This window comes from Panthera pardus, unplaced genomic scaffold, assembly GCF_024362965.1.
Source record: "Panthera pardus isolate Hobbes unplaced genomic scaffold, ASM2436296v1 HiC_scaffold_3, whole genome shotgun sequence".
Lineage (NCBI taxonomy): Eukaryota > Metazoa > Chordata > Mammalia > Carnivora > Felidae > Panthera > Panthera pardus.
The window spans coordinates 36,104,568-36,131,995 of NW_026526876.1; the positions used below are offsets into that span (position 1 = coordinate 36,104,568).

A 27,428-nucleotide genomic window follows, 5' to 3' on the forward strand; every position below is an offset into this window, starting at 1 on the left:
GCTCGCTCACTCGCTCGCTCGCGCCGCGCGTATTTTCCCTCTTTCTTTTTCTTTCGGTGGCTGTCGGTTGTTGCGCCTGAGCTCTCCCTGTGCCTGCCCTTGCGTCTCGGGCCGGGGTCCCCGATTCTCCATACCCCTCCGCCCCGGTCTTCGTCTCTTCTCTTGAACCCCGAGGAAACTCAGAGGTGGAGATCGGAGGAAGGGGCGCTAGAAGGAACAGGAGCTACGTGGGCCGCTTGCCCTTCCGTGTCGGGGGTGCTCTTTGGGTGGCCGTTCGTGGGCTCTTTCCTCGGAGGCCCCTCTGGAGGGTGGACACTTTCACACGCAGACGTTTGTTCATTACACAAATATTTATTGAATGCTTACTGTGTGCAGCCGCTGGGATAGAGCAGTGAAACAAAATACAAAACAGGTATAGATTCCTGCCCTCAGGGAGCTTCCGATCCAGCTTATAGACTCAGGCGCGCGCGCACAGGGACTCAGACCCCTTAGAGGCACACCGAGGCACCCACAGACACACAAACTCACCCCCAGCCTCATCCAGCCACACCACCGGACTCTCCCAGAGACACAAGCCTCAGGTCCGACCCCGCAGGCACGCTTATAGACCCACGCCAGTTAAAGACCCACGACTACGGAAGTGCCTGCAAACAGCACAGTTACACTTGACCTCTAGGCACACACACCAGCACACAACATAAACTCACACACAGCACCCCCAAAGGATCAAAGCCCCTGAAATTGGGTCTGGGAAGAAGTGAGGGGCGTCAGCCCGATGGCTTTATCCCAACACCGGAGTGGACCAGGGGGACGCAATCTGATCCCCCTTCCCACTTCCTAAAGGGGGGGGGGACGGACGCCCTCAGGGACCAAAGGTCACGCTCCCTCCGCGGGAGGTGGGGTGGCGGAGGGGAGAAGGCAGTCCGGAGGGCTTCAGCGACACTTCAAAGACCTTGCGCCCGGGAACGCTTCCTGCGGGGGAGGGGCAGAAGGAGAGGAGAGGGGAAGAGCGGCGGGGGTACTTGAGGGTGGAGGAGGTTGCCCCCCTCTTCCGCGCACTGCCCCCCTGGCCGACTCTTCCGCCGGGACCGCCTCCTTTTCACCCGCACCTGTTCAACCGGAACATCAAGGGGCCAGGACCCGCCGCCACCCCTCCCCTCGCGTCTATTTAGTACCTTTCATCCGGGAAGCGGGGGGGGGGGGGGGGGGGGGGAGGGGGGGTGAATCCCCGCCCAGGAGGGGGGGGGGGAGTAGGACGGGGGAGAACTTGTCCTTGACCTGGTCTTTGGCGTCAGGGATTTACTCCCTAATCCCAGCGACACTGGCGTTTGGGGAGGTCGGGGAAGCTGAGCCCTGGGCTGCAGCCCTCCACCTCCCTCACTCCGGCGAGGACCCAAGAATCCCGGAGGGCTGCCAGGACGTAGAAGCTCTAAACGGGCGCGGCGGGGAGGAGGCCCGTCTCTGCTGCTTCCGTGCCTGGGGGAGGGGGCCGAGAGCTAGGGGTTGTCGGGGCCGGCCGGAGGACCCGGATTCCTGCGAGGACCGGGATCCCTGCGAGGAGTGCCAAAAGCCGGTATCCTGGTCCGCTTTGTGAACTTCGCTCATACGAAAAGTTAAGAAAAAGACGAGAAGTCTCACTTAGGAGTTTCTAACGAATTACTTTTACTGACAAGAATAAAACTTGAAGAAAATTAAACGCAAAAATGTCAGCCCTAGCCATGCACCATTTTCGGAATATTTGAATATTTGCTTTCGGGACCGACCGCGGCCGAAGTTTCGGGTTTCGCCGGACGAGGGTCACTCGAAGGCCCATCGGTCCCTGCATCCAGGGGCGGGCGACGTGGGGACTGGGGCGGAGGAGGTTTGTCTTTGGGTCTCATCCCGTGCGGGTGCAGCGCCGGGAGAATGTGTGGTGAACGCGAGATACTTGGGCATTTAGTAAGTGTATTAGGAACACTGTTTCGTTTAATCCTCCCCACAACCCTTTTGGGTGGGTGTTAATATCTTATTTTATAAATAGATTAGTTTTGGTTCCGGCGGATAAGTGACTTGCCCAAAGTCACACAGCCTGAAAGCGGCAGAGCGGGGACTTGAACCCGATCTGTCCTCCGGTAGGGCTGGGGGTCCGCCACCACGTGTGGGTCGAATGCCTGTGTTTAACTGAGACGTCCGCCCAGCGCAAGTGTTCCCTTCCGAGGTCACTGGGGAAACCCGGTGCCCCGAGGGTTGGGCTGGATTAGTGGCGGGTGTTCCCATGGGTGAGCTGTAAAGCACATTACCGGTCTTCCAATATTTTCCTGAGAACCTACTGTGTGCTTACACACACCTCAAGCAAGAACAAGACTCAGCCAACAAGTGGTTCAAGTTCGTCGTGCTCTCTTCGGTGTAACTGAGCACTGATTTGGGATGTCACGCTGATCCTGGCTGTGCAGTTTTTCGCGAGTGACTTGACCTCTCAGGCTCAGCTTGTTCCTCTTGAAATGGGACGTTAACTCCCTCTGGCAAGCGCTGTAGTGAAGATCTAACGAAAATCCTTTTGGAAAGCGCTGAGGCACACAGTAGGCGCTCAATCCCTGCTCCGCCCGCCCCTCTAAGCTTGCCAGGGCAGCAGCGTGTTCCCGCTCCCGCTTCCCGCCTCCGGCATCCTCGCCCGACTCGCGCGTCCCGCGGCTGAGGGACTGGGGCAGAGAGGACCAAACAGAAAATTATTTCCGCCCGCTCGGCCCGCCCCGCCCCGCCCCGCCCCGCCCGTCCCCGGAGCCAGAAGGGGATTGTGGGGCCGCCGCGGCCGCCGCCGGAGCCGAGCGGGGCGGAAGCGCGCGTAGCGCTGCTGCTCGGGCCCGACCGCGCCGGCCCCCGCACCTCCCAGCCCGGGACTTCGGGCTGTGGTCGGGGCGGTCCCGGGGTCCGAGGCGGCTGCCGCCGCGCGCGTTTCCACGAAGCCTGTCTCTCTGGTTCCCAGAACCGAGCGGGGGAGGCTGAAGAGTGTCGAGGTTTCGCTTCTGCCTAGCCGGCCGGGCGCTTGGTTTCGCGCGTCCCGGGGACTGGGGGCGCGCCCTCCCCGTTAGAAAGCCCCGGGCTCCGGGAAAGAACTGCGCCGGCGCCCGCGGGTTTGCGTTTCGTTTGCGTCTCGCTTTTCCCTCCCGAAAGCAAAGCTTCTGACCTTGGGGCGTTCAGAGAGGTTAAGTTACTTTCTCGAGGTAACCCAGTAAGAGGCTTCAGGTGGTTTCCTGCTGGGTGGGAAAGCCTGTACGTGGCCGAACGGAAAGAGGAGCGCTAGCGTCAGAAAGACGTGGGTTCAAGACCCAGCCTAGCCACTTACTGGCTTTGACCATCGGCTAGTATTGCGTTATCTGCGACCCTCAGTTGCCCCATCTCAGAGTGTGGACGGTAGTACCAGCCCCAGGGTTGATGTGAATAGTGACATTGTCAAGTCCCCGGCACAGGGAAGGGTGATTTCCCAGTCAAAGGTTATGACTCTGCGGTGGTCTCTCCAGTAGGCCTGGCTGGGGTGCGAGGGCGGGTGTACAGGTTCTTTCCTAAGTCAGACCTCCTGTGCAAGAGGGAAAGAGGATTGATTTAAAGAGGAACTGGTGGGAGCGAGGGGATTCCCCAGGCATTAGGCGGCCAGTCGTCATGATTATTGTAAATAGTGACTCTGCATGGGTGGGATTTTTGACTTTTCAGATCTTTCTACGGGAACAGCACGGTACTTAGTGTCAAATCCTGCCTCTGGCATTAGCTAGCAGGGTGACACAGAGTCTCAGAACCAAAGTTTGCCAATCTGGAAGATGGGGATAATTGGATGCCCTCTTCCAATCCTCGGGGCTTTGGCAACTCCAGCCTGCCCAGGTCCCAGCAGGTGCTTTAAGAGCTTCCAGTAGCCCAGGTAGTCCCTCGGATTACATTAGAGCATGGGGGACTTCCTCTAGGGATGGAAGATGGATAGGAAAGGAAGAGGTTCGTGGAGTGAAGTAGCCATCTGCCCCAATTTTCCCCAGAGCTACCTGGAATCTAGTTCCAGCCCTGCCCCTAGCCGGCTGTGACCTTGGCCAAAGCCCTTGCCCTCTCTGGCATTTGGTTGGGTGACCAGATCTTGAAAATCTCCTTGGAGTTAACATTTTGTGGTTGATGACTTTGCTCTTGGGAAGTTTCCAGACTGAGAGATGCCAGATGAATAGCGTATTTGCCCTGCTGTGTTCCCCTTTTCCACCAGTTCCTCCTGAAGTCTCATCTCCATTCTTCCTGTTCTAGTTGCTGTCACGACAGAAGTTGAACAAGTTGTATTATTCAGCCTTTTAGCAAATACTTCATTGAATCATCATGGATGGGCCCTAGGAGAGACACAGCACCCAGGATGGTGGGACTGACAGACATATAGAGAAATAACTTCAAGGATATAAGAGCCATGCTAGTGCTCAGAACAGTGCTGACACGGGCAGAAAGAAAGTAACTGTGTTCATGGAGTCAGAGAAAGTCTCAGCTGGGACCAAGTGTGTACAGGCAGATAAGAGGCAGAGCATTCCAAGCAAGTGGGGGGGGGTGGGGTGGGGTGGGGTGGGGCGGGGACAGCACGTTCAAAGGCACAGAGGTAGGAACCAGCAAAGTGTATACTGAAGGTGTGCCTTGTGGCAGCCACCAGGTTTGTGTGGTTTGTGTGGCCAGAGAGCAGGAGGGAAGGTTAGAGGGATAGCCTTAAGGCGGACGCTAGATTAAGGAGATCTTGGATGTTTTGGTGAGGAGTTTGGGTTTAATCCTGAGGGCAGTGGGGAGTCTCACTGAGGGCTTTTAAGAGGTGCAAACCATATTTGCACATCGGTTGTCAAGTCTGGGGTTGGTTAGAGTTGGGGGGAGGCTAGAGGTTGGGAGATTGGTTAGGATAGCAATTCTCAACCTTTAAAATGCATGGGAATCCCTGGGGGGTCTTGTTAAAATGCAGATTCTGATTCAGTAGGTCCGAGGTGGGGGTCTGAGATGCATCATTTTTAACAAGTTCCCAGGTGATACTGTGTTGTTGATCCGGAGAGCACATTTGAATAGCAGGTGGTAGGAGACTTATAAGGGCCCTGCTGAGAGAAGATGGTTTGACTCCAGCAGAGCGGAGGGGGATGAGTGGAGGGCTGGGTATGAAGATGTCAAGAAGGTGGGATGTTAAGAGTAGGACTGGGGCTGCTTGGGGGGCGGGCAAGACCGAGGGGATGACTCCCAGAGGTGTAGCCTGGGGGTTTGGTGAATGGGGCTTGTCTGTCCTCTCACCGGTAGACCCCAGGAGTGAGGGGAGGGGCGGGGGTGGAGCTGGTAAGGAACCGCTTGAGACATGCTGGCATCGGGTGTGGCACACGGGGCGGTGATGCTCGGTAGGCAGTTGATTGTTTGTGTCTGGATCGGCAGAGTCTGGGCTGGAGAGACCCAGAGGGAGAGGGCCAGAAGGCTCCCCTGAGAAGTTGGAGGGTTCGCGTCATGGAAGTCAGAGAGGGACTTTGAAGAAGGAGGAAGTGATGCCAGGGTCACATGCCATTGGGAGGTCAAGAGAGGAAAGGGTTCTGCAAGGAGGAGGTCCCTGGTGATCTCAGCCCGGAAAATTCCAGGCGCTGGCGGTTGTGGGTCAAGCGTGGATTGGGAGGCGAGAAGGGAGGGGGTAGTGGAGTACGCGCTAGGGGGATGGGAGGGTCAGGAGACAAGGATGGACACCTGGGAGGATTATGGTGCCAGCGGCAACAGCTCACTTTTGATGGAGCTGGTGTGCCAGGCACGGTGCCAGACATCTAATGTGACAGGTTCTCTTCTTGTCCCCATTTTACGGGGAAGGGGACGAGCTTGGGGGCACAAAGAGCATACAGCCAGTAGGTACAGAAGCAGGATTTGAACCCTGCTTTTAACCATGGGATCCAAATTGTCCGTAAGAGGGCTGTTCTGGAGCCAGTTCAGAACTCACTGTCCCCTTCTCCCCAAGCCTCTCCCTGTCTGTGACACCAGTACTAATTCACTGCCGGTTATTTAGCCCACTACCATTTCCTGACCCCTACTATGTGTATGCCAGATAAGGGGGCAGACGGTGGTGATGCAGAGAGGATCGAAGCAGGTTGCAGCCCTGCAGACATTCAGGGTGGAGAGGAAGAGCCAGCTGGTGGGCAGGCGAATGGCGCCACACAGTATGATGTGTTATGATGGGGGCTGGGCCACCCTACGGGGAGAGCCCCTTCCCCGGCATCTGCCTGGGGAAGTCGAGCAAGGCTCCTTGGAAGGGACAGGGTCAGAGCTGTGACTTGAAGGTGACCAGGAGTTTGCCGGGTAGTCAGGTGAGGGAAGCCCTGAAGGCAGAGGACCGGGAAGTGTAAGTGTTAGCGCGAGAGCACCGCTGTGTTCCGGGGGGGAGGAGGGTTCGGCGAAGGAGTAAAAGGAGAGGGCAGGGGAGGAAAGCGGACATGAGAGCAGATGGGAGGGAAGGGATCAGGGCACCTCACATGTGGACCAGACTTGACCCCAGGAGCATGAGATCCCATGGAAGATGCTGAGCAGATGCACATGATGACAAGTCCACTGTGGCCGCAGCAGAGTTGGAGGTCAGAGGGTTCACGCGGATGATGGAATGACCTCGGAAATTATTGCAGTGCCAGGATGTAAGTTCCATTGAGCAATGATTTTTTTTTTAATGTTTATTTTTGAGAGAGAGAGAGACAGCGTGTGAGCGAGGGAGGGGCAGAGAGAGAGGGAGACCCAGAATCGGAAGCAGGCTCCAGGCTCTGAGCTGTCAGCACAGAGGCCGACTTGGGGCTCGAACCCACGAACCGTGAGATCATGACCTGAGCCGAAGTCGGACGCTTAGCCGACTGAGCTACCCAGGCGCCCCTTCACTGATGTATCCTAAACATCTGGGTCAGCATCTGGCACGTAATGGGTGTTCAGTTAATACTTGCCGAATGAATGAATGAAGCAGCCGATGAGTCAATGGATGAATGACCATTGCTGGGAGTAAGGAGTCAGGCCTGTACTGGAGTGTGGTACTGGTGTGTAGGGATGGAGAGACAGGAGGTGTAGAGGGTGAAGTAGAGAGAAGGGAGTAATGGACAGTAGGTAGTCATGGAGTGTGAAGGTGACTCCCAGGTTTCTTCTTCTTTTTTTTTTTTAAGTTTATTTATTTATTTTGAGAGAGAGGGAAAGAGAGAGAGTAGGGGAGGAGCAGAGAGAGAGAGAGAGAGAGAGGGAGAGAGAGAATCCTAAGCAGGCTCTGCACTATTAGCACAGAGCCCAATGTAGGGCTCGAACTCACGAGCCATGAGATCATGACCTGGGCTGAAACCGAGAGTTGGATGCTTAACCGACTGAGCCACCTAGGCGCCCCTAGTTTTCTGTCTTAAACAGCAGGGCTCCTGAAGAAGTGAGGAGGAGGGGGAGGAGGGGGAACAGGATTGGGAGAGTTGATGAATTCGCATTGGGGCTTGCCGATTTTGAGGTCGAGCGGACTGTCCCTGAAGAGGGTTGGATGTGCGTGTCACTTTAAAAGTTGTAAAATGCTTTTGAAGCACACGTGATATTCTTCCCACCTCCTCTGCCATATCCTTGATACTCTGAAAAAATATCAGAGATATCTTTGAGCATTGTCAGCAATAGATGGTAACTGAAGCCCTGGTGTGGGTGAGATCACGCTGGGAGGCTGTGCAGGTGCAGAGAGCAGAAGGCCAAGGCCGGACGCATTTAAGAAGGGGCAGAGGGAGAGAAGCCGGGGAAAGAGCATGAGAAGTGTCCAGCAATGGAGGAGGACCACAGAGAAAATGGTGTCATAGAAACCAGGGAGGAGAGAGGAAGGAGAGAGGGAATGGCTTGCAGGGCAGGTGTCTCAGAGTGGGGCAGCTGGTCCACGTGGCGGAGGGGACGGCAGTGGATTGCATGAGGAGGGGGAGACAGTGTGAGTCCAGACGACCTCCCGAGGGGCTGGGCTGAGAGCTAGACGGAGACACGGCAAGGGGAGAGGCGGGGAGGTCAGGGAGGGCCGGCTGGCCGTTTTCCAGGTCAGTCTCCCGCACGAGGCTTGGGTGGACCAGAGCAGGTGCTCTACTTCCCCCAGAGAGAAGGGAGGAAGTGAAGGATGTCACTGGTGAATGTCTGAGTGTAGGACTTTTCTGCTTGTTAGCATGCATTTTCTCTTTTTGCAACACTTTTTAGTCCTCTGGGTTTTTTTTCCCCCAGTTCTATTGAGATACAATTCATAACTTTGTATTAGTTTCAGGTGCACAACATCATGATTTGATATATGTATATATTGTGCAATGATTACTGCAAGGAGTTTAGTTAACATCCATGGTTCTCTGTTTTTTTTAATCAACTTTGTATGGAATAATTGACATATAATCAAATGCACGCATCTTAACCGTACAAGTGATGACTTTTGACAAATCTATACAGCCACGTAGCCGCCTCCCCAGTAAAGATGTAGAGCATTTCCATCTCCCCAGAACGTTCCTTCATATCCCATTACATTCCTCCAGACGCAGGCAAACACCGATGTGATTTCTATCACTGTAGATCAGGAGAGATTCATTTTGCTGGTTCTAGAGCTTCATAAAAGTGGAATCTTACAATGTGTACTCTTCTGAATTTGATTTCTCTTACTCTGCACTGTAATTTTTTTTTTCTGAAACAGGAAGCACAGCCATTGCTGGGTGGGGGGCTCAGGCGGAGAGCAGGAGAGGGAGCCCCTTGGGGCTGGGGGACATCAGCTGGGCAGTATTCCCCAACGGTGGCTCGCAGCAGAAGCAGAGAAAGCAGCTGCGTGGCTTTGGGTTCAGGTAGGAGTTGGTGCTCAGGGCGTTGAGCCTTCTGGGTGCAGTTTACCTTGGCCATGGCAGGGTGCAGGGTGAGGCCCCGCGGCTGGCTGGTGTGAAGATGAGGAAGTCTGGACTCAGAAGGGGACACGGAAGGCCTTCAGGATGGATGGCGGAGTTGGGCTTGAAAATCCCGGAGTCGTGCCTGACTTCCCACTCTCCACCGTTGGCCTGGCCACTTCTGTCGAAATGTCCCTGGGACATTTGTCTTTGTTCCCCGACCCAAGCGCCTTGAGCTCGAACCTCTGCTTGTCTAGGCTAAGCCTCTGCTGGGACCCATCCCTCCTCCCTATTGTGGGGTCTCTGTATCCTGATCTGCAACCCCTCTCGCATCTACCTCTGTCCTCTCACCCTCCAAATGGGCTCAGTCCACCTCCGTCCAAAAGGCCACTTGTCTCCTGGTCTCTCTGTCTCCCACCCCTGCTCTGCTTTGTAAATCAGGAGACCTGATTTACACCACTCGAGTTGACTCTCCGGCCCTCCTCACCCCTGCCGAAATTGCTCTGCCAGGGGTCAGTCACCAGTCACCACCTGTCGCCAGTGTTTTCTGGAGGTCATCGCCTGGCCAGTGCCCCGCTTTCTGTTTCAGAGGAATGCCCCACTGGGTGATCTGCCCTAGAACTCTCCATCTCCCCTTCGCTCCCCACCTCCCCCTGCACCAACTGCTTCCCCCACAGCCTCCTCCATCTCCACTGACGGCAACTCAATCTTTCTAGCTCTTCGGGCCCCAAACCTGAATTTCTGATTTTGCTCACGCTCTGCTCGGTCCGCAGATCCTGCCAGCCTCACCTTCACGATGCACACACGAGCCCAACTCCTTATAGGGAGGGGCCCGTAAGGTCTCACAGAGCCTGCTGCCCCAACCCCTCTGGCCCCGTCTCCACCCTTCCCCTCGTTCCTGTGCTGTGGCCACACCAGCTTCCTTGTTGTTTCCCCGTGCACAGCTGGCATGCCCCTGCCTTCTGGTGGGCCACCTTAAAACTGCAACCTGTACCCTTTCTGCCCCACCCCTCATCTTCCTTATACTTTTCCTTTGTCCTTCACCGGCTCATTATCCCTGTGTTTCTGTGTGCGGTTTGTGGCCCCCTCCGATGTAAGTGCCACGAAGACGAGGATCTTTTTGGATTTGGTTGCTGTATTCAAGGGCCTAGAACTGTGCCTGACACATACTCGGTGCTCAGTAAATATTTACTAAAAGAACTGAAGGAATTCTGAGCATCTGTCTTCGTGCCCTGGACACGGAGCTGTGGGCCCAGGATCCAAGTGTCGCCAGTCTGAGGCCCTCATGCTGTGTTCTGGAGGAACCAAGTGGCCAGGACAGAGGCTGGTGGGGGGCCCTCTTGGTGGCTGTGCCCGCGGTGCCCAGGGGGTGCCGTGTCCGATGCCAGTTCCTGCTGAGAGACAGCTGTGCTCTTTGCCTCTTGGCCCCAGGGCTCCAACGCTAGGTGATCCTTTCCATTTCTCTACTTTTCCTAAGAAGCCAGAGTCGGTTTCCCAGACCCCTGGCTGGTTCATCTCAGAATCGCTAAGGCCAGCAGCTCCTTGGTCACGGTCCTGCTTAACCTCTCCACAGCACTGAATCCTCACGACCGCGCTGCACGCCTCACTCTCTCACGTTTCCCAGCCACCTTTGCGGAGGTCCTTTGCCTCTGCCCATCCCACAGGGGTCCTCTTCCCCATGCACATGACTTTCCCTGGCAGAGCGTGTTCACACCTATGGTTTCTACCCTGACCCATGTCCCCGTGAGTGAGGTAGTCCTGACTGTTCTCTAATCCAAGACCTCCCCCCACCCCCAACCCCGGGCTCCTCAGACCACATCCACTTCCACTTATATTCGGTCCCTGGGAACTGCGACCAAAACTGAAATGACATCTCCTCATCCCTGGGCCCATCCCTCCTCTTGTCCTACTTCAGTTAATAGCCTCCTCTCTCTCCTGAGAAAGAAACGTGAGGGTCCTTCTCGAATCTTTATCTCTCTCCCTCCTCCTGTGAATCAGCCCCCAAGTCTCATAAAACCTGCCTTGTAAATACCTCTTAAATCAAAGTTTCCCTAAACGCAGCCCCCTTTCAGCCCTAAGCATCCCTGTGGCAACCTCAGCAGGTGCCTCCCAGTGGACTTCTGTTAACCATCTTTCTCCTCGCTGTACCTCCCAGTGGCTCTTGGAACCGATCTCTGGACTGCACTTCTGCTGGGCACAGAATGTTCAGGTTCCAGGACCCCACCCTCAGGCGGCTCCCTATCAGAGGGGGCATCCACACTTCTAAGCCCCAGAGGCAGACAGATGCTAGCTGAGAGGACAGACAGCCCATCCACTGGCTTCAGTCTCTGACCCACTCGAGCCAGGAGACAGACTGTAGGGCTCTAGGCTCACTGTCATCCTGTACCTCGAACAGAAAACAGGTCTCATCAGAATGAATGTAAGAGTGTCCTTGCTTTGAATGAAATGCCAAAGAAGGATAACTTAAGCTAATTATCGAGTCATGCCGGAAGCCAAATTATAGACATTGTCATGTAATAAACACCATTTCTCAAGAGAGTGGCTTGGAGACATCTGGGCAGCTGGAAGCCTGAGCTCATTATCTTCCCCTCCAACCTGCTCTGTCTCCTCCTACATCCCACCCATGATGTGCGGGAAGCCTCAGCTTCCCCTCCTCCCCACAGCCAGCTGCCTCCAAGTGCTGCCGATTCTCCCTCAAATATCTGTCCATGCTTGTGGTCACTGCCTTCCATCAGACCTTCACCATCTCTTGCTGCAACCTTGGGCGAGTGATGGGTGACGCCTCCATTTCCCTCATCTGCAAAATAGGATTTTTGTTTTAAACAGAGCGGAAGGTTTCACTTTGATCAAGTATGCCAAACCCCGAGCACACAGTTGAGTTCAGGCTGAGCATTCAGGAAATGCTAGTTCTCTTTCCCTTCGTGCTTCCTCACCCCTTTCCCTTGCCAAGTCTGACCACATGATTTCCTTGGCTTAAAAGTGGTCCTTAATTCCCAATCCTACAGGATAAAATCCAAATTTCTTATCAAGGCAGTCACCCCTTTGAGTTCCTGCCCACAGTCCTCATCACCGTTCAGCCACACTGACCTACTTCATTCGTTTATTAAAAACGTGGTCATCCATGGGGCGCGTGGCCGACTCAGTTGTTAGAGCATGTTGACTCTTGACCTTGGGGTCCTGAGTTCGAGGCCTCTGTTGGGCATAGAGCTTACTTTAAAAAAGTAGATAAAAAAAAAACCAAAACAAAACAGTCACTCCAAAGTATTATCCCACAGATTATTTGCTGGCCCTAAAGGAAGAACATGCAACTTCTCAATAAATAAATCGGCTCTCACCAATGGCACCTACCAGTCAGTGTTCCGTTACTAAGGCTGGAACTCAGGCATTGAGGACACAAGACGTCGTGCAATATGAGGGAAGCATTACCCACGAGGTGTTTTTGCTAGTCTAGTCAACCTGAATCTAATCAAGCCTGTAGATCTAATTTCCAGTTTTCAGGAAATACAGGATAAACAACACCACAAGGAAGCAATCAGAGAAATCTAGAAGGTGGGACATGATGTCTGTAATTTACTTAAAATACTTCAGCAATTCAACAACTCAATGGCATGGGGGAAAACGTTATTCTAGATTTAAATGAGACTTAAGAGACATAACCAATTGCAATGTGTGGACCTTATTTAGATCCTGGTTGGAACAAACCAAATGCAGAAACATTCTGGGAGGACGCTTAGGGAAATTTGAATATGGGCTGGATGTTAGATGTTATAAAGGAATTATGGTTAATTTTGTAAGGTGTGAGCATAATATTGTATTAAGAGAACTTCCTATTTAGGGATGAACAGTCATGCAAACCCTAAATCACTTGAAAATATTTCAGCAAAAATGATAAACATGCAAAAATGTTAATAATTCTTTAATTTTTTTTTAATATTTATTTTTGAGAGAGAGAGAGACAGAGACAGAGACAGAGCTTGAGCGGAGGAGAAGCAGAGAGAGAGAAGGAGACACAGAATCCAAAGCAGGCTCCAGACTCTGAGTTGTCAGCACAGAGCCCAACATGGGGCTCGAACCCACAAACTGTGAGATCATGACCTGAGCCGAAGTCGGATGCTTAACCGACTGAGCCACCCAGGCGCCCCCGCAAAATGTTAATAATTCTTTATATAACTACCCATCTAGGTAATGGGTACATAGGGGTTTATTTAACTATTCTCTCCTTCTTTCTAGGTTTTCAGATGTGCATAATAAAAAAGATTTTTAGAACGTATTTGAGTGCCAACCACATGCCAATCACTGGGCTGAGGAAAAAATCTAATGTGCTTCTTGTCTACGTGAAACAGAGTGTGGTAGGAGAGAGGTGAATAATCAGTTAATCATACTAATAAACGGTGACAACGGATGAAAATGCCTTGAAGGAAGGTGCACAGGTTTCGAGGGGGGATAAAGTTGGAAGCTGACCTGGCCACCGTCCGGAGGAGTGGGGGGAGAAGTTTTCTCCAAGGAAGGAATGCTTCATCGAAGCTCTGAATAGGAGCAGGTGTTGGCCAGGTACAGGTGAAGGGAGGTGGGGGGAAAGTTTGCAGTTGGAAGGAACAGTATGTGCTAAGGGAGGGAGCGGAGGGAGCTCGTTGTTTAGGCACTAGAGGAGACCTGGGTGGCTGAAGGGAGAGAGGATGGCACAGGGGAAGTGGGAGGGGGAAGGGGAGGGAACCCATCCCCTCTGCCCAGGAGGACCTGTGGGTAGAGTTGTCAGTCTTAGGTAACCCTGCCTGTGAGCCGAATTAATGATTTCACTCTGCATCCGGAAAGCAATGGGAAGCCATTAAAAGGTTTTGGCGGGGGGGTGGAGGGGGAGACACAACCCGACTTGTGGCTTAGAAAGATGACTGGTAGCTATGTAGAGGGCATGGCAGGATGTGGGGGTACTGCCGGGGCGGGGGGAGTGAGAGGTGGGCAGAAACAGACACGGCCACATGATTTGCAGGAGGTGTTAGCTTGGAGGGCACTTGGGTTTCTGGCTATGGAAACCTTCCGGGACAGGTTTCCCTGGAAGTGGCACACGGGGCAGAGGAGGCGGGTTGGTGCTGGTCTGGGACAGGCTGATTTTGCTGGGCTACCGAAATGCGTGAGGTAGAGGCTGGGCGGGCAGTGGCGTGTCTCGGTCAGAGCTGAGCGGAGAGGTGTCCGCGAAGCGCTCCCAGCTGGACGGATGCTAACTGTGCAGTGCGCACAGAAGGTCCAGAGAAAGAAGAGAGAAACTCCGGACAGAGCCTCGAGGACCCCCGACCCTTGGGCTGAGGAGGGGAGAATGAGCCTGCGCTCGCACCACAGCGGGGAGCAGCCAGCAAGGCAGGTGGACGCCCAGGAAAGCGGTGCCCAGGAGGTGAAGGACTCGACGGTTCCTAGAAAGAGGAAGTGGCCAGTCATGTGGGATGCTGTTGAGAGGTCAAGACAAGAGGGCTGACAAGAGCCTGCCAGTTTTGATGAGAAGGAGGCCACCGGGACCTCAGCAAGAGCTATTTCGGTGGCGGGTGGGGGTGGCAGCAGATGGAAGTGGGTTGAGGAGTAAGTGGGAAGTGAGAAAAGGAAGACAGTGTGTAGACAGCTCTTCGGGGAATTTGACTGTGAAGGGGAGGAGAGAGGGATGGAGACTAGAGCCTATGGGGTCAAGGGAAGATCTGGCTTTTTAATGGGAGGGACAGGCTGATGGAGTTGGCTGTGTGAGAGAGATGAGGGATGGCCCGGAGGGCGGATGTGGCGGGACCAACGCCAGGGCGCCCCCTCTACTTAACGGGAGGGAGATGCTGATGGCAAGCGCCTGTCTCTGTTCCTTGCTCGTACTGCTTCCTCAGTTGGAATTCTTCTCTCGTGCTTCCTTTGGTATTCCCATTCATCCTTTAGAACCTACGTGGGAGGTCCCCTTCTCTGAAAAGACTTCCCTTCTGTAGGGTTGCCCTGACTTTACTGTTCCAAGGACCATGGTCACCCCTCCATCGCACCTTCTCAAAGTAGCCCATAATGTCCACCTCGTCTGCCAGCTGCATCCCCATCACCTCTGAGTACCCAGAGCCTGGTCTGGGGCTTGCCGCAAGGAGGGGAGAGCGCTCAGTGGCTGTGGGGTGAATGGATGAATGAACTCACTACAGACCTGCGGAGGAAATACAGCAGGAGGAGGGCAAGCCTGGAATAATTCCTAGGGAGATGTGGAGCAGGGGTGGGAAAAGGGAAGACACAGAAGGGGGAAAGGCTAGACTGTTGCTGAGAACATTGCCATTCATCAAGGGCTTCAATGGACCAGGCGTTAAACTTATGGGTTTCTTCTTTACTCCTCACAGTGTCCCCAGGAAGAGTATTGTCTGCTGGTATATTCCTTGGCTTCCCCCAGTTTCCTAGACTGTAAGCTCTATGGGGTGGTGGCGGGGGGGGGGGGGAGTGGTCTGTCTTGCTCGCCACTGCGCCTCCAACGCTAGACGGGCACGCAGATAGGGTTGCCAGGTGAAACACAGGATGTTCAGTTAAGTCTGAATTACAGAGAAGCAAGCATTTTTCTAGTCTAAGTATGTTCCGCAATTTGTGCTACATTTGACAATCCTGTACACAGTAAATATTGGTGAGTAAACCTTGCTTGATTGAATGACACAATGGGGATGCAATCAGTAAATTCCAGACCGTGGGAACTATAATTTAAAAAAAAAATTTTTTTTTTTAATTTTTGAGAGAGAGCACCAGCGGGGGAGGGGCAGAGAAAGAGGGGCACAGAAGATCCAAATTGGGCTCTGCTCTGACAGCAGTGAGTCTGATGTGGGGCTTGAACTCATGACCCTGAGATCAAGAGGCACAGGCTTTACCTACTGAGCCAGCCCTGCACCTCCAGACTATGGTGATTCTAGTATCAATAAATTGCAAGGAGAAAATAAAAAAGAGTTAAAGGAGGAATTTATGAATTAAAAGAGAGTTAAGAGACGTATCATCTACTTGAAATCCTTCTTTGGATCCTAATTCAAGCAAACCAAAGTGTAAAGAAAAAAATATTATAAGATAATGAGAAATTTGAACATTGGCTGGCTATGTGATGTTAAAGGATGACCATTAACTCTTCTTAGGCTTGATAAGAGTGTTGGGGTTATGTTTGTTTCGAATGAATCGTTATGTTGTGGAAATATGTATTGAAATATTTGGGAATGACATTGTATGATGTCTGGGATTTGCTCTCAGATAACATGGAATATGTTCTATACCTTAATTGTGGTGGTTACATTCATTCATGAAAACTATTTGAACTGTACATTTAACATGTACATTTATCGTATATGAGTCGTACCTCAGTAAAGTTGGTTTTATTAAAAATTGGAGTAGGGGAGGAAGTGGGTGGGGGTAAGACTGAAACAAGATTGGCTATTGGCTGATAAGTGTTAAGGCTGGATGTGGGGTACACAGAGGTTTGTTATACTTTTCTGTTTACTTTTGTACGGGTTTGAAAATTTCCATAATAAAGCACTTTTTCAATGGCATGAAAGGAGATGCTATTTCTATTTTACAGATGAAGACACTAAAGCAGAGGTTAAGTAACTTGGTCCCGAATGACACAGCTGGTAAAATGATGAGTCGGGGATATGAACAGACCATCTGAGTCCAGAACTTAAGCTATTAATCATGGGTACAGATTTCCAGAGAGGGGAGATCAAAGTGTGCTTTTGGCTAGGGGGACGCAGCCCTGCTGGGTGGGAACAGAGTCTGACTTAGGGAATTCTGGAAGTAAGAAGGGCAAAAATGGTGGTGGCTACATTGCAGTGGGTCAAGAAATAGTTTCCCTCTTAGATTCATTGTCATGGGGGTAGACTTATGGTTAGGAGTGTGGTCTTGGGACCCAGCTGCCTGGGTTTGGGTCCTGGCTCTCACACCTGATAGCAGTGTAACCTTGGGAAAGTCACTTAAAATCTCCATCCCTGGGACCCTGGGTGGCTCAGTCGGTTAAGCGTCTGACTCTTGATTTTGGCTCAGGTCATGACCTCATGGTTTGTGAGTTTGAACCCTGCTTCAGGCTCTGCGCTGACAGCATGGAGCTTGCTTGGGACCCTCTTTCACCCTCTCTCTCTGCCCCTCTCCTGCTTGCTCTCTCTCTCTCTCAAAATAAATAAATAAACTTAAAAAAAAACTTCTTTCCTTACTTACAACATGAATATTAACAGCAATATAAAATGGTGTAGCCAGTTTGGAAAACAGTTTGGCAGTTTCTTAAAAAGTTAATATAATTTGGGGCACCTGGGTGGCTCAGTCGGTTGAGCGACCGACTTCGGCTCAGGTCATGACCTCATGGTTTGTGGGTTTGAGCCCTGCGTCGGGCTCTGTGCTGACAGCTCAGAGCCTGGAGCCTGCTTCGGATTCTGTGTCTCCCTCTCTCTCTGCCCCTCCCCCACTCATGCTCTGTCTCTCTCTGTCTCAGAAATAAATAAACATTAAGAAAAAAACATTTTTTTAAGTTAATATAATTTACCATATATTGTGGCAATCCCACTCTTAACACAAAAACATATGTCCACACGAAGACTTGTATGCCAATGTTCACAACAGTGTTATTCATAATAACCGAGAAGTGGAAACAAACCAAATGTGATTGGTAAACAAAATGTGGTATGTCCTTACCATGGGATACTACTCAGCGATACAAAGGAACATACGTACTATGGGACGGATAAACCTCCAAAACATTACACTTTTGTGAAGAAGTCGGATGCAAAGACCGCATAGGGTGTGATTCCATCTCTATGAAATGTCCAGGAAAGGATCTATAGAGACAGAAAGTAGATTAGTCACTCAGGGCTGGGGGTGGGAATGGGGAGTTACTGCAAGTGGAGATGAGGGATTTCTTAGGAAATGTTCTAAAATTGGATTGTGGTGGTGGTTGTGTAACTCTATAAATTTAATAACAATCGCGGACTTGGATGCTTAAAATGGGTTATGTATGGTACGTAAAAATAAAAAATAGTGCCTATCTCATAAAATTGTTATGGGGATTACATAACCTAAAGTTCCTAGACAGAGAATGGAATGCAGTCAGTGCTGTAGAAGTTATTATTATTGGGCTGGACCTCTGGGGCCAGTTCTCTGCTGTGCCTCCTTCCAGGGAAAGGGCCATTGGGCAGGTATTACTCCCAAATCCTTGAACAAAGGCCTTGGGTGAAATCCAGATGGGTCACGGAAGGGGAAGGGTCTCCCCAGCTCTCTTCCAGGTCTCCCCAGGCCCTTCCTATCTCTCGTTCTGGAGGTGTCAGGTGGAACCCAGCATCCAGCCCTTTCCCTCTTTTTCTGCCATGGGAAGGAGGGGCTCCTGAGAAGAGTGTTGCCTCCTTCTCTGGCCGGCTGAGGATGGGGTCAAGTGCCCTCTACCGTCGGCAATGGGAATTGCAACAGCTGGGCCAGCCCGCTCACATCGTGTTTCCACTCTCCTGACGGTTGTGAAGAAGCTACTGTTGTCCCCTTTTCACTGACAGGGACACCGGTACTCAGAGTTTCTAGGTGACCTGCCCAGGTGGCACAGCAGGCACCTCCCCCCCCCCTCCCAGAAGTCCAAACCTTCTGAAAATGGACGCTTGATGACTCCAGGTCCTTTCAGCTGGAGAGTTAACTCACACTAACCCCTACTGTTTGTAAAGTTCTTCCATGCCCACAATGAGCTTTCCCATCCGGGCTGTATTCTGGGGTGCCTGATTCAAGGAAGGGGAAGAAGGAAAAGTGGAGGTGGAGGGAATTCCTTCTCTAGGGAAGTACTCCCAACAGTAATGATCCCCAATAAAGCCCCTAAACCCAGATCTGGAGCACCGAAGGCTTTTGGAGTGGGAGAAAGAGGAGGCCATTGTTCTGCATTGTTATGTAAGATGCATTCATTTATTCATACAGAAAAGTCTCTTGAGTCAACACTGCACTAGGCACAGGAATGCAAATACCAATGAGACTGTAGGGGATAAAAGGAGTTTCCCAGTTCAGTTTCCTGCAGGGGGGGCCCAAGCTCCCTTCCCAGGCATCTCAGTGGCAAAGAGGTTGGCGTACAGTCAGGTTGAAGCAGATGCCCTCTGCCCCACAAGCAAAATAAATATGTTACTGCTGTTTCAGGGTAAGAGTTCTCAACATTGTCCCCTGGAAGAGACAGCTGCGAAGATAATCATTCTTCCAGGAGTTTCCTCCTGTGTGTGTGTGTGTGTGTGTGTGTGTGTGTGTGTGTGTGTGGTGCCCGGCGGGGGGGGGGGGATGAATGGCCGAGGGTGGGGAGGGGAGCTAAGGCTTTTGGAGCACTCAGGAACCCTGGAGTCTAGACCTGGAGGGACCCCAGGATCTCCCCTCACGACAACTGCCCTGAAGACTTCTTCAGAAGATGCTGGGGGGTGAGTGTTTGTAGCAATAGAACACCATACCCCCTAGTTCCTCAAACCCTGGCTCCTCAAGGCCTTTATCTGTGGTCTCTGCAGAAGGGAGATGGGGAAGGCAGACCTTCCTGATCTCTTTCCACTCAAATGTTATTTGATGACATGTAGAAAACCAATTCTTCTGTTGTCACTGCCAGAGGGGCCAGGATGCATCATTTGCAACCCTCCGAAACCCTCTCTTACCCTGGCTCCAGGATGAGATATTCTCTCTGTGACACCCTCCCCCACTTCCACATTGTTACTCTAAGCTATCATACCATTCTCTCTTTATGTTTCTGAGGATGGGAAGCAGCCATATTCTGATAACCTGATTTTTATCAAGAAATATTCCAGGGATTCATTCATTCACTTACAAATATTTATTGAGCACCTATCATGTCTGGGCACTGTTTTAAGCAGTGGGGATGCAGTGGTGATTAAGACAAACTTCTCACCAGCTCATTTCCAGACTAATGAGAAATAGACAATGAAGAATAAATACATTCACAGACTTTCATATAATAGTAAGCTGTACAGAAACTAAAGAAAGTTAAGGGGATGGAATGTGCTGTGGGGAGGTGGTCCTACATTTTCAGAGCGGGGGGAGGAATTCACTTTTTTTTTGCTTCACTCTTCTTGGGAGTGATAATGAAGGTCTGGGTGTCCCCTCCTCTGGACTCCTCAGCCCGTTTTGACAGCTCAAGCTTCAGAGGGCAGAGTCTTGGTATTGGAGGGGGCCGCAGAGCCAGCCCCTCAGCGTTCAGTCAAGGGATCATTAGGAACGGCATCAGAGAAAGGGAAACAAATCTTTTTATCTTCTTCCGTGGGTATAGTAATATCTACCCCCCGCCCCTCTCTGAATTTACCTTTTCCTTTCCTCATCTTGCACATACCGAATTCCTAACTAGTTTTCAACACTTTCTGAGCCCAGCGTGTGCCAGGCACTGTCCTAGGGGACCAGAACAGAGGTAGGAAACATAGTCCTGCTGTCCAAAGCTTGTAAACAGCCATTGTCTAATTTCACCTTTTCCCTCAACACTGTTTTTGTGATTCATCTATGTTGATTCACGGAGCCCCAAGCGGGTAGATACGAATATTCCCATTTCGCAGATGCGAAAACCGTGACCGCTAAGGGAAAAACGAATAGCTTTGCGACGGCTAAATAGCGGGACGCCACCGGGCCACGTGCAGCGGCGCGTTTAGCCCCTCGCGATCCCACCCGCACACGCTCCTTCCTTCCCTCCCTCCCAGCCGCCGCCGCGCCGGGTCCACGTGTGTGTGTCTGTGCGCGGAATGGGGACGGGGGCGGTGCCGCCGGAGGGGTGGGGTCCGGGCTCACGTCACAGGCGGTGCCGTCCAATCAGCGGCGGGCTCGCGGCCCCGGCGCTGGTATTGGGGCAGCGAGGGGGCAGTTCTCTATAACGCGGTCTCCGGGAGCCAGCGGGGAAGAAAGAAGCCGAGCGGGCGGAAGGCGCCCTCCCCGCCGCCTGGGCCCGGGCACCGGGTGCCGGGCCCGGGGTCCTTCCCGCCTCCCGCGGCCGCCGGCCGCTTTGTTTCCCCAGCCTCTGCGCTCTGGGCTACTCAAGAGGGGCTCCCGCCGGGGCTGCGCGGGGAACGCGGCGGCGGCAGGAAGGGCGGCCGACCGGGCCGGGACTCGCAGGGACCCAGGAGTCCGGCCGCCGGGAGGGCCGCGTGACGAGATCGAGGAGGGAGCCAGAGCCCCGCGGCCCAGGGTTGCGGGCCGGGGGCGCCCGTGAGCAGAGACCTCCCCGTCGAGGGGGGGCGATGTTCCCCTCGCCCGTGGGCTCTTCGGGCAGCCAGGGCACACCGCCGCTGGGACCAGGGCCCCCGCAGTGGGCACCCCCCCCGGGCGGTTCCATGGAGACTCTGTGCCCCGCTCCCCGCCTCGCAGTGCCGGCGTCCCCGCGAGGGTCGCCTTGCTCCCCGACACCCCGGAAGCCGCGTCGGGGGACACAGGAGTTCTCTCCACTGTGCCTGCGTGCCCTTGCCTTCTGCGCCCTTGCCAAACCTCGAGCGTCCTCTCTGGGCCTGGGGCCTGGGGAGTTGGCGCCGCGGGCCCCGGTGCTGGTGGGCCCTCGCGCCCCGCTGTGCACCGGCGGCTGGGCCCCGGATGGCCTGAAGCACCTCGCGGGACAAGCCGGCCGGTCCGGTGATCCGAACTCCCCGGCCGGTCAGGATGCAGAAGCCGCAGTGTGCTGGAGCCGTGGCGAGGAGGAAGAGGGCGGAGGCAGTTTCCCGCACTTCAGCTCCCGCTCCGGCGTACCTCCCGGCCGCTGCCCGGCGCCTCGGCGCCCTCGGGAATCTCCGACCAGCTCCGCCTCGGCTCCGCCTCGGCCAGCCTCGGGTCTCGACTCCCAGCCTGGCCCCGCCGCCAGCCCCCATCAGGAGCCCAGTTCCCGGCCTCCGCCGCCACCTGCGGGCCTTTCTACCGAGTCCGCGGGTCCCGGGGCTGCGCCGGAGCCGCCCGCACCGGGACAGACGGCCGCAGGCGATGGAAACCCCCCGCAGGCCGCCCCCGAGGCACCAGCCGCTAGCCCCTCGACGGCCAGCGGAGCTTCGGCCGCGCCCGGCGATCTCCGCCAGGAACATTTCGATCGTCTGATCCGCCGGTCGAAACTTTGGTGTTACGCGAAGGGCTTCGCCCTCGACACTCCGAGTTTGCGCCGGGGGCCCGAGCGGCCGCCAGCAAAAGGGGCCGCCCGGGGAGCCGCCAAGAAACGCCGGCGACCGCCACCCCCCCCATCGCAGCACGCAGCCCCGCCGCCCTGCACCGACGCTCCCCACGACGAGCACCTTCAGCCTCCTCGACTCCTTCCCCTGCCCCCCGGCCCTGGTGGTAGGGGAGGACGGAGACTTAGGGCCGGCATCCTCGCTTCGCCTCCAGGGAGACTCTAAGCCCCCGCCTGCCCACCCACTGTGGAGGTGGCAGATAGGGGGTCCTGCTGTCCCTGAGCCCCCAGGCCTTAAATTCTGGGGGATCAACTTGGAGGAACTCTGAGCAGAGACCTCTCCTACCAATGGGGAAAAGTTGGGGCCACGGCCAAACTTTGGGCTCGAGGACGGGGCCTCGTGTCTCGCATTTGCCTGTTCCCTTTACGTTTTAAGGGCTGCGGTCAGAGGGACCTCAAATGACAGTGATCTTCAAGCACCTAGCTGTTTGGGGTGACACCCCCTCCCCCTCATCCTTTGGAGTCGAACCAAGGGCTGGAGTCAGGAGAAGGCTTAACGGAAAAAGGCTTAATGACATAGATTCCAATCCCTCCCCTCTTCCATCTCGGATCTCTAGGGGCAGGGCCTTCACCCCAGGGGGAGCAAAGGAGGCTACCGCTCAAAGACAAGGAAAAAAAAAAAGAGGGAGAGAGACCTTGGTGATGGACAAACCGGTTGTTTCTGTGGGCGAGCCTGGGGATGAGGGGGCTGTGGTGGGGGTGGGGAGGTGATTGGCAGCTCCCTGGGGGCATCCCCCACCCCCACCATCCAGGCCTTTAACCCTTCACTCCCCTCAGGCATTCCCCCCGCGCTCCCAGCATCACTGGAACCTTCCTAGAGGGGGCAGCTCCGGCAAGGGGAAGATCACCCCCTCCCTGTTCTTTTCCTAAGCCCTCTCCCCGCCCTCCCTCCCCCCAAGGCAGGTGACTTCTAATTGGCGAGATCTTCAGTCTCAGCCACCAACCTTTCCCTTTTGTCCAGTTTTGGAGTTTCTTCAATTTTTCCTGTTTGTTTTCAGTTTGTAAGGTCTGATGGGTGAAAGAGGACCTTCTCCCTGGATCCATCCACCCCCTCCCCCCGTTTGCTTCTCCAATTAGGAGGGGACCTCCTCCCCCTCCAAAAGCACAGACTTTGCCTGGGGAAAGGGCCAGAGACTGTCCCAGGGAAGGTAATGGAAGGTGGAAGAAATCAATAAAATCAGACCAAACCAGTTGCCTTTCGAGGTCCTCTCCACCGATTTATGGATGGGAGGGGATGGAGGTAGAGGGCAGGCCTGGGTCCATTTTGGGACACCCAAACTCAGCCCCCTCAAAGGCTAGAGATGAGAGAGCAGCTCTTTGTAGAAGGGTAAGTTAAAGCGCTCTTGACCTAACCTCAAGGGTCTGGCCAGGCTTGAAGGGGCAAAGTTTGGGTTTGAATGGGAACTGGGCTGAGCCATCATCAGCTTCCTCCCCTAACTTCAGGCATTTCAGGAGTTGTCAGGGACCTGATGGATCCGATGGGGGCAGGGCCAGGGGATTAGTTTTGAGGTCAGAGGTTCTGTTTTCCAGGGGGGAGGGGAGAGGTAGGCCTGGACCACGCCCCGCCCCGGTGGCTGGGACGACCCCCTAGAGCCAGAGAGGGGGGTGAAATCGCTTTCTCCTCTGCCCAGGTGAGGTCGGGGAGGCGAGCTCTTAGGGAGACTCCCCAAGTTTGGGTGTGATGGGAACCTGGGGGTGGTGGATCTGCCCGACAAGTGAGTAACCCAGTGACCCTTCTGCCCACACCAGTGAAGAGCCACCCCTTTCCCCCCAAAACGGGGGCGAGGGAGGAACAGTTCCCACATACGATACTGGGGAAGGACTTGTCTCCTTTTCTGTGAAAATGCTTTGTAAAAAGTTGTTATTGTTTGCATAGAGCAGATTCTTGAGAAAAACTGTTTTGGGCCACAAAAGTTTTGTTTGTTTTAAAAGCTGTCTCTTAATTTTTTCTTCCCCCCCCCCCCTCCGATGGGGGTGAGGGTGGGGGTGGGGTGGGTGGGCGTGGGTTGGGCTTTGCTCTCTTTCTCCTCAACATCTGGCCTTTATGAACCCTGCTGACCTCCCCTCCCCCCTCCAGCTGTGTTGTGGGGAGGTGGGGGGAGGGCGGGGAGAGTGCCTTCCACTCCTGGGCTACAGGGGTATCCGTCTTATTTTGCCCCCCCCCTCGAGAATGGGGAGGGAAGCCGTGAGGAGTGGGGAAAGAGTCGCTGTGAAGAGGGGGTCATGTGTGCAAAGAGAAATCCAGAAAGGCAGACCCCCCCCTGTTTTAAAAAAGCTCTCTGCTTTTAGTAATTGTGGTCCTGGTCAGCTTTGACCCTTTTCAACCAGCCTGGGCAGGAGGGTGTGAGCTCTGGGCCAAGAGTCCTTTTCGGACTCCACTTCCCTGAGCAGTGGCATGTGATGCAGTTAATTTGTCTTCCCTCCTCCCTCCTCAAATGAAAGCATCAAACATTAAACGTTAGCCTGGAAGGAGTCCGGGGCGGTGAGTTGAAAAACACACCTTTTGGCCAGACCTGGAACTCCCCTCGCTTGCCGAATGGTTTAATTTGGAGAAACTCAGGGCTAGAAGCCTCTCTAGAAGCTTTCTAGTCATTTTGCAGAATAGAGAACTGCATTCGTTTCCTGTGGCTGCTGTAACAAATTACCACAAACGTGGTGCCTTCAAACAACAGAAATCTTTTTCCCTTCTAGTTCTGGAGGCCAGAAGTCCGAAATTAAGGTGTTGGTAGGGCCGCGCGCTCTCCGAAGGCTCTAGGGAAGAACCCCTTCCCTGCCTCTTCCAGCTCCTGGAGGCCCTACTGTGTTCGCCACGGGACCGTCTGCACGTGGCCCTCCCCTCTTCTGTCTCTTATAAGGACACTTACTGGGTCCCGGGCCCACCCGGATAATCCGGCATGACTTCATCTTGACAATGTTCATTTAGCTACATCTGCAAAGACCCTGGTTCCAAATAAGGCCGCATTCACAGGTTCCAGAGGGAGGGGAGTTAGGACACAGACCTTTTTGGGTGCCACCATTCAGCCCACTGCAGAAACCGAGTCCCTGTAAGGAGAAACTTGCCCAGACTTTCTGGGGGAAGGAAGCCTGTGCTGCAGTTTGTGTGTGTGTGTGTGTGTGTGGGGGGGTGGTGGTTCTGGGGTACTGCCCCTCTGGATGGGGGGAGGGGGCTGCACATCTCCCTGAATTGGAGCAGCTTGGGGAAAGGGTAAAGTTGGACTCCTTACTTTTTCCAGACTGCTCTCATGGATGCTAGGACTCCCCCTCCCCCAACACTCATTGAGCCGGGAGGGGAGCTCAGTCTCCCCAAGAGGGTCCCGGGAGGCTCCCCCTTCCGTGTTTCCTCAGTCTCCGGAGCCTCCGCCGCCCCAGCCCCTGCTCCCAGGTTGTCGGTGTGGGTGTGCGTCCTTTCTTCTACCTCTCCCCATCCAGGCTTCGCATCCTCTGTGGCTCAGCCAGTGATCACGGCGTGTTTGGCGGGATCAAGGGTCTTAGCTTCTGCCTGGATCTCTCTTACTGGGTTTTCTCTTTTCCTTTAGTTTCAGAGGGTCTCTCTCCGTGGGTCCCTATCTCTCCACAGCTCTGGGGCCAGTTGTCTGCCCCATCGTCAGGACCAACTGCACGCCCCCGAGAGAAAGTGAGTACCTCCTTAAATCTTATTCCCAAGGCGCCTCGCCTGCCTCACCCTAGTCCAGCCTGTTCACCAACACCTCCCTCCTCCTGGGAGCCGCCCACGCACCCTCTGCTTCTTGCCTCTTAAATCTTTGCGACTTGACTCCTCCCTGAAATGGCTTTTTCCAGGGTCACTCATGACATCCCACCCCCAAACACAAGTCCAGTGGTCGCCTCCCGGCCATCCTGACCCCTGTATCTCTCCGTGACCCCGCTGGATGCTCACCGGTATTCTGGTTCTCTCCTGTAAGAAGTCCCTCCTCCATTTTCTGTGCTTCCTCTTCCTCTGACCTCAGGAAGCTTTAACACACAGGGAGCCCAGTGATGTCCAGGTGGCGTCTACTCTCCGCCCCCAAGGCTCCCCACGATTCCCTTTGTGTCTCTCTCTGAAGTCTTCATCCTGCACTTGCATGGGTAAGTGAGTCAAAATTACTGTCCCCGCCTCCTCTCCCTCCAGCTCTACCCCTCTCCTGAGCTTTGGTCTCCTATCTCTGAGTGGCTACTGTCAACTCATACTTTCCCTATTGAGAACCAAGCTTCTTGTCATCGTCCCCTGCCCACCTTAGTCCCCGCCCCCTCCCCCATCAAGCCCACGTTCTGGTTAGAGCTCTGCCTTTCTTCCCTAGACTCAGCCCCTTGAATTCTCACCCGCCGCCTCTCATTTGACTCACTGCTGTCTATTTCCAAACCTCTGTCTCCTTCTGGCCTCTCGAGTAGCTCTTTGTATCCTCTCCAGGAGGGTGCAGCGCCCACAATGTCTAGCCTGGACCATTGCAGTAGCCACCTAACTAGTTTCTGTATCTCTGGTTTTCCTCTGATCCCCTCTGGTCCCATTACTTTCGAACTCAGCAGGTCCCCTGATTTTATTAAATGCAACCCCCTCGGCCTATCATTTGGGGCCTTCTATGATTCGACCCTAACTCGCGTGGCTCTGTTTCCCTCACTTTATACACCACGTGGTCCATCACATTGGATCGCCTTTCCTTCCCCAGCCACCCTCCCTTTTCTCTACCTTCATTCTCCAAGGCCCATGTGAAATGCCATCTCTCCCCCCAAAGTCTTCTCTGATTCCCCCAGTTGAATGTCATCCGGTGGCACTTTCAGACCCTCTTCACTCTTTTCTGTCTGGGGCAGGAACGGTGGAGTGGGGTGGGAGGATGTGGGCTTTTGGAGCCAAGCACTCCCGGTCCCCCCTTTCCAAGGAGAACCTGGGGAAGCTAAGTCAGGCCCCCGGGAGGAATCCCCCTTTCTGACCTAAGCTTTCATTTCATTGCTTTGGCCTTAACTGAGTGTTATGAACGCTAAGTGGGCCCCTTCAAAGTCACTCCTGTAATTGTAGAAAACTTCCCAGGAAGGACACGAGTGTGCCAACGCCCCTTACCCTAGTGTGTTTATATTTTTTTTAATTAAAGGTAAAAAAAATTGAGGTTATTGATGACAAGGTTATGATTGTGATTTTTTTTTCTTCATCTTTCTACAGTCATCTTGTTTCTCTGGCTTCATCTGTGTCCTGTACACAGCAGGCACTTAATCAATACTTGTCCAATGTAGAGTGTACATTTTTAAAAAGGCTTATTTATATTTAAAGGGCTGGGACTGCAGCTTGGGGAGTGGCACTTGGCCAGGATGCAGTTCCAGAGGCTTCCACTAGATGCTGCTGTCTGCTAGCACCAGAGGCTGGAGAGGGGTGGGTGGGGAAGGCGGTGAGTCTTCTAAGCTACTGAACACCTCCGGGGGCTGGGGCTTGGTGAAAGGGGATGTGTAGGACAAGATCTCTGCATTCG

General features: G+C 53.8%; 1 protein-coding gene and 1 long non-coding RNA gene across 2 annotated transcripts; one reads left to right on the forward strand and one right to left on the reverse strand.

Moving 5' to 3' along the window:
- Nucleotides 1–9,477: 9,477 nt before the first annotated feature.
- LOC109247391 (uncharacterized) lies at nt 9,478–26,159 on the reverse strand. Its single transcript, XR_002071719.2, has 3 exons — nt 25,871–26,159; nt 17,508–17,611; nt 9,478–11,619 (listed from the first exon to the last, which is right to left on the reverse strand). It is a non-coding gene; the product is annotated as an uncharacterized LOC109247391 (long non-coding RNA).
- EPOP (elongin BC and polycomb repressive complex 2 associated protein) lies at nt 20,662–23,165 on the forward strand. The gene is given in 2 exon segments (XM_019415963.2): nt 20,662–21,988; nt 21,990–23,165. Coding segments are annotated over 2 exon segments (1,233 nt in total). The 5' UTR covers nt 20,662–21,010; the 3' UTR covers nt 22,245–23,165.
- Nucleotides 26,160–27,428: the final 1,269 nt, after the last annotated feature.